At 40.7% G+C, this 6,405-nt stretch overlaps 1 protein-coding gene across 1 annotated transcript in view; it reads right to left on the bottom strand.

Moving 5' to 3' along the window:
- Positions 1-582: 582 nt before the first annotated feature.
- Positions 583-6,405, bottom strand: part of LOC310950270 (metalloreductase STEAP4-like) — a 7,618-nt gene continuing 1,795 nt past the window's right edge. Inside the window, exons 5-10 of the mRNA XM_083917979.1 lie at positions 5,876-6,154; positions 5,636-5,730; positions 5,430-5,540; positions 3,885-3,927; positions 3,614-3,778; positions 583-1,730 (exon numbers count right to left, since the gene is read on the bottom strand). Coding sequence (XP_083774105.1) covers positions 1,473-1,730; positions 3,614-3,778; positions 3,885-3,927; positions 5,430-5,540; positions 5,636-5,730; positions 5,876-6,154 — 951 coding nt within the window. The 3' untranslated portion in view covers positions 583-1,472. The remainder of the gene's footprint in view (positions 1,731-3,613; positions 3,779-3,884; positions 3,928-5,429; positions 5,541-5,635; positions 5,731-5,875; positions 6,155-6,405) is intronic.

Here is a 6,405-nt window from a genome sequence, read left to right as displayed (position 1 = left end):
CATTCTTTAGATTATTACAATAACAAGGTTTGCTTTAAGGTGATGAAAAAAAATGAAAAAAAGGTGATTAATATTTTTGTTTGGCTCATGTTTCCTTCCCTTCTTTCTCTCTCGGTCTTTTGTTTGTTTGTGTGGGTGCCCTTGTCCAAGTTTATAGATGAATGCTCGATCATGTGTCACTAACAATTACCAGTTATGTGCTTGTTTCACTCCCTCACTGCAGCACTACATCAAGGACCTAACTGTCACTTCCAAATATTATATCCTCTCTGCAGAGGACTTCAGATCCAGTAGTGACCGGAGAGAAGCCTGCAGCTCTGAACAATTGTTTCCTTGAGAACGGCATCTGATCAACCCTGGAGAGGGATCAGACCGAGACGACTAGACAGAGCACACTCAAAGTCAGCAGGGTAAAACTCTAAGTCTGACTGAATGTTCAGACAGCTGGGCTACAGGAGGGAGAAAGAGAGACAAGACAACGCTGTTTGGTCCTGCTTAAGTTTATTGAACATTGGTTACACTTGACAAAAAATAACATTAATAAAGGAGAAGAATAGAACCAAAAAGCTTAATTAATGGGGGAAAAAATAAATCAAATGACATCAGCTGCCATTTACTGTACAGTAGAGGAAGTTTAGTGGGACCTTAAAAGTCAAATTGTTGCTGTTATTTTCTGTCTTCACCCTCTGTCTGAAACACTCAATTTTAGCGCATGTCTTAAAAAATAAAAAGGACACTATCTGCTCTGACTGGTCAGCGTTTAAAGGTATTCTGCATCTGCACTCATTGCGTCTCTGTCATTGCAGGATGACTTTGTTGGCACTGTAGCTTCACTCTATCTCTCACTATACTATATTATAGTATGAGCACACAGTTTCTGAATATGGCTGCATTTCTTTGTGTATTGGGTGTTTTGATGCTTTCTCAATATTTATAGGGCATAGCCCCTTGACCTGCTTTAAAAATACATTGACACACTTACTTTTTACAATAACGGACCTTTAAGGGAAATACAAGTCAGCTGCATTTGGCTTCAGAGTCTGTAACAATATTGCATGCGTACAGTATGGTGAAATGATTCAACTCTAGTGTTAAAATTCTGTGAGGCTGCTTTAATGTGTGTGTGTGTGTGTGTGTGTGTGTGTGTGTGTGTGTGTGTGTGTGTGTGTGTGTGTGTGTGCGTGTGCGTGTGCGTGTGTGTGTTTGTGTGTGTGTGGTTGTATAAATGATGAAAGCCTACACAGTGTCATTGTATTGTATACTACGGTATGTTTACAAAACTGAACAAAATACAAGTTTTCAATCATTTGTCTTTGTTGACTTTGTTTACAATAATGAGAAGAACAATAAGTGCATTTGTACAGTCCCAGATCTATGACATCCAAAACAATGAGCCAAGGTTACCCGAGGAGATAGCACTTGGAAGTCAAGTTTTTGTGGTATATTGTGTCTGGGTTTTCTTTTGTTATTGACTATTTTAGCAGTGCTTTCTCACTGCTGTCTTCCGGATCGGTCCTCTCCCAGCCCTGTCGAATGCGGGTGAGGCTGTGGTCCACACAGGGCAGGAGGAGCAGCAGCTTGAGCACTATCAACACAGAGGGCACCACTAGAGCGAGCGAGTAGGCCGGAGGAGTGAACCATTTGTAGGAAGAGGGGCGAAGGAACCTGTCCCAGCCATACAGGTAGGTGTGAAAGGTACAGAAGAACACTGTCAGGTATCCCAGCTTGGACTGAAAGAGAAAAAAAAACAGTTAAGACGTTCACAGATTCACATGGCTACACTTGAACTAATAAACACATAACTAATTGCTGTGTAATAGACTGGGTAAGTGATAGTCTGACCTTTACATCGACAAGGTTTTGACCTACAGATGTGCACACACATGCACAGATAGAGATAATTCAACTACCTACTGCAGGAACACGCATACACATACAGACTTGCAAATTTTTCCGGCACGTAGACCCATTCCTTACACATGAACTAAACCTAAAGGCTGAGGCGAAGGATAATGTATGCCCCCCAAATTACATTTGATGAATAACTTAACATTTAAAGCACTGCTCTAATTTGGGCTGAAGTAAAATGGAGGGGTGTGGAATGAGAAAATGAGCTTGACATGACCCAGTTACATTTATGAATGAGTTTGTTCCCCGCAGTGAGCTCGATTTCATCTTCAATTGGTCAAAGTAGGAATAAAGGTAAACATGTGTGTCCGCTCGGGTAAAAACAATCACAGTAGAACATTTATCAAGGGAAGGATGGTAATTATCACTTTCAACAGATTACTTCCAGTGGGAAGTTAGAAACAGCTATCTGGGCTGAAGAACAGAATCATCCTCATCAGTCATAGCTTGAATCTTGGCTAATGGGCAAGATGTGAATATTGTTGCACAGTTTTTCTACCACTATGCACGCAATTTAAAGAGGACATATTACGATAAATGTTCAAATTCTGCTGGAAGACTTTTACGTCCTTTAATGTTCAAAAACATTTTTTGCTGAAATACCTGTATTCACCCTTTGTCTAAAAAGCTCCTGTCTCTTTTTTTACGAAGCCCGATCTGCTATGACTGGTCAGTGTTTCAGGGTCTCCCTAATCAGCACTCTCTGTCATTGCAGCAGCAAAATGACTGTAACGCCACTGTAGCAGCACTAGTATAGCTTGTTTAAACAGTTCAATTCCCTACAGCTTCACTGTAAATTTTCACATTAACTGAACCCCACCAGTCTAAAGCCCAGGTGCAATACTGAAGTGGCAGTACACAGTACATTTCATGACACACTTTAAAATACCTCCAGCGGGCACATTGTGAGTAGATATCAACTGGGCCTATTTTATATTGTGAGCATGTATCTCTGTTAACTGAATCATCAATCTTGTTGTCATTTGTAGCTTTTCAAGGCCACAGTGTAGAGGTGAGATCAGTTGTCCTAAATTATATTTCCCAATGAGCTTTTTTGTATTCATTTTATCAGATGCTGGCTCATGAAATACCATAGAAATGACTCTAAAATGTTTGACAATGTGCATGTCTGCCATTCAGTTTCATTTTTGTGGGCTACAAATGTCAAATCTGTTGGCTACAAAAGGTGTGGAGCTGTAACTGTTTCATTGTGTTAAAAAAAAGACTGTACCATTTAAGTGCGAAGCTAATTATAGGGTATATTCACATGTACCTTTTTAATTTGAGGGCTGATCAAGATTCTGAAAATGTGATCAGAATAGATATAAACTTTTCTCAATTGAAGTTTCAAAGAAAAGCTTTCAATCTGTTGTTTAATAATTCCTGTAGAAACACACGCAGGAACAGCAACAACAACACCAAAATGTTCTAAAGGGAAAAGCTGCTGGATCGATTGCTGGAAAGTCCACACTGCCAGCCTTAGTGGAAAAAGTAATAATAAAAATTCCACATTTCCCCAGTCACGAACGCCAGCGCTTCACTATTTAAACAGGAAGCAGAGATTCAGCCAAATTATGATGGGTTGCACAGCTCAAGAAAAGGGCTGTATTCCGTGTCAACAATGTGTGTGTGAATATGCGGTCAGACCCTAACACATCCAGATACCCATATATCGTATAACTAAGACAAACATGCCAGTATCCACCTGTATGAAGCTGAACTCTCTCCAGCTGAGAGCGTTGCTGACGGAGGGAAGAGACGTTATTCCCAACAGGAGAAACAGGCCAAATCCCAGAATCCCCATAGAGTAATAAGAGTCAGCGCGCCAGGCTGTGGTGTTGTCAAACACTGATGTTTGATTCTCCCTGATCTTCAAGTGAAAGTAAATAAGGCAGATAAATGTTTTAAAAAGGTTTGAAAAAGCACAGAATTATACAAAATCGTCTTAATTATATCCCGCTGCATGTTTGTCTTACTTTTGAGATGGTACTTGCAGCAATCTTGAATCTCACATAATATCTGAGGAAGAAAATGACAAAACTTTTTAAATATGTTATTCATCTGTGGTTTGAAATTGTAAATGTTTGGTAATTTAGCTGCAATTTCTTGAAGCGTCTTCTCTAGTGCCTGGTACTAGTTGTTAAAATTGTTTTTCTATACAATTCATACAAGCAATTAACAGATCTTTTTTCATACAGTACATTTAAAAACAAAACCACAATTCATTCAAACCACTTTATATCTCAGTTTTAAGAGCATCTAAAAGACTGGTTACCTCCACTCTTCATCCTGTTGCTACCACTGTTGTTGTGACTACCACTGCTACCATTAACAGTATACTGTTGATGCTAATATATCTTCCAGTAATAGCCAACCTCTGTGACCAAGCAACATCATGACTCAACTATTGCCCTGTGCAACCTGCACTAGCATCAGCCACGCTTAATTTGCATACAATCATGCATCAACAAGCACTCATTAACTGCAGTTTAATTTTATGATAGCGGGTGTTGCATCACCAAATACAAGTCATATAATCAATCATTGTTGGCTAATATCCATATTTTTCACACATAAAGCAGGCTTGTGCCACAGGATGCCCATGCATTCAAATAATAATGCCTGTAATACACCCCTGTTGCCCTGAATCACTTCAGCAACCATCTCTGTCTTCTGGGCAACTACCTGGAACGCCACAGTAAACCAAAAAGTAACATCCTAGCAACTATCCAGAAGCCACAAACAACAGCCCTGAACATCCTCTTATCATGGGACTGTTGTTCCTCTCCATCCATCCAGGAGGACTCTGAGATGTATTTGAAAGCTTTGAAAACGCTCGTATGAATGAACATTCATGCTCAAACTTAGCAACAGTCAATAAAAAATTGTTCTGCACAACAGCCTTATAAACCAAACCATGTGTCTTAAATGTACATAAAGTATATTTATGTACAAACTAAACTATTTATTGCAGGGTTATCATCACATTAGATTAGTTTTTAGCAAGGTGTTCCAAACAAACTGGCAACTGAACTTAAAATGACAGTTTTAATTACATTTAAGTTGAAAGCTATTATTGTTTTGGTTGAAATGAACAACAAAAAACCCTTCATCTTCAACTGCTTGTCCCTAACGGGGTCGCAGGGGGGTGGAGCCGATCCCAGCTGACATTGGGCCTGAGGTGGGGTACACCCAGGACAGGTCGCCAGTCTGTCGCAGGGCACATAGAGACAGACAGCCATTCACACCTATGGGCAATTTAGAGTCATCAATTGACCTAATACATGCATGTCTTTGGAATGTGGGAGGAAGTCTGAGAGCCCGGAGAGCACCCACGCAGACACAGGGAGAACATAACAAACTCCACATAGAACGGCCCCAGCCCGGATTTGAACCAGGAACCCTCTTGCTGTGAGGAGATGGTGCTAACCACCACACCACCGTGCCGCCCACAACATAAAGTATATATTATATATAATATCTTGAATTAAGGAGTGTGAGGATGAGTACACCTTACATACCTTATGGGGATGATGAGAGTGTAGAGCACATGTAGGAAAGCCAAGCTAAGAGCTACCAGTCCCAGCTGTTTCCTGCACAGCATCCAGCGATCCAACCAGTCAGGAAACCGCCTGAAACAAACTTACTTAGACTTATAGGATCCAGTATTTAAAATACATTAGAAATGTCTCTGTAGGCACTTAATATCAGTCCACCCTGTTCTGACCTGTACTTGGTTCCTCTGTAGAGCTGAAGAAAGGCAGCTATGACACCAGGCACGTAACACAGAGACAACATGATGAGAGACACAATGGGAAACACCTGACAGATGGGGGATGAACACAGAAGTGGTTACTGTGAGGATTATATGCCCCAGATTTAAGTTAGTTACTTTTAAACAAGGCCATAATCACCTACTCAATGTATATTATAATTACTGCCTTGCTTTCAAAGATGAACACTTTACCTTGTTGGCCAGCGACACCATGATTCTGAAGGAGATGTCTTTCCCCTGGTCAACATACGTATAAACAACATCTCTAATGACCACATAGACAAAGAAGAAGGCGGTGAGGCCGACGGCCACACGTAGCGGTAGCCTCCACTCTGGGAACAGCTGTAGGGGGAAGTCCTCCAGCTCCCTGGCTGCAGACAGAGACCCTCTATCCATAGCAGAGAAGCCCAGTTTGGAGGCCACCACTGCTACTGCCTGCTTTTCCTCTGCACCGTTTCCACAAATGTACACCTGGAGGATGAAATCACACAACCATAGTTTTCAAAGCAATCAAAATTCCCCACATGAGGAGGATATGTCTTCATTATTTCATATTTATGCATTTATGCTTATCCATTTGCACATGCAATGATGAAAGGATGGTTTTGACTCCTGAGGATTGAACATAAAAGTACCTGGAGATGTTTTGGATTTCTGTATGAAATATTACATTTAGTTGAAGAAAGCAGGTAAAAACTAACAACGCTCAGTCAACACCTATG

The sequence above is a fragment of the Echiichthys vipera genome (genome assembly GCF_963691815.1).
Source record: "Echiichthys vipera genome assembly, chromosome: 8".
NCBI lineage: Eukaryota > Metazoa > Chordata > Actinopteri > Perciformes > Trachinidae > Echiichthys > Echiichthys vipera.
The sequence above is the reverse complement of the archived record's forward strand: the minus strand, read 5'-3'. Positions and strand labels throughout refer to the sequence as shown.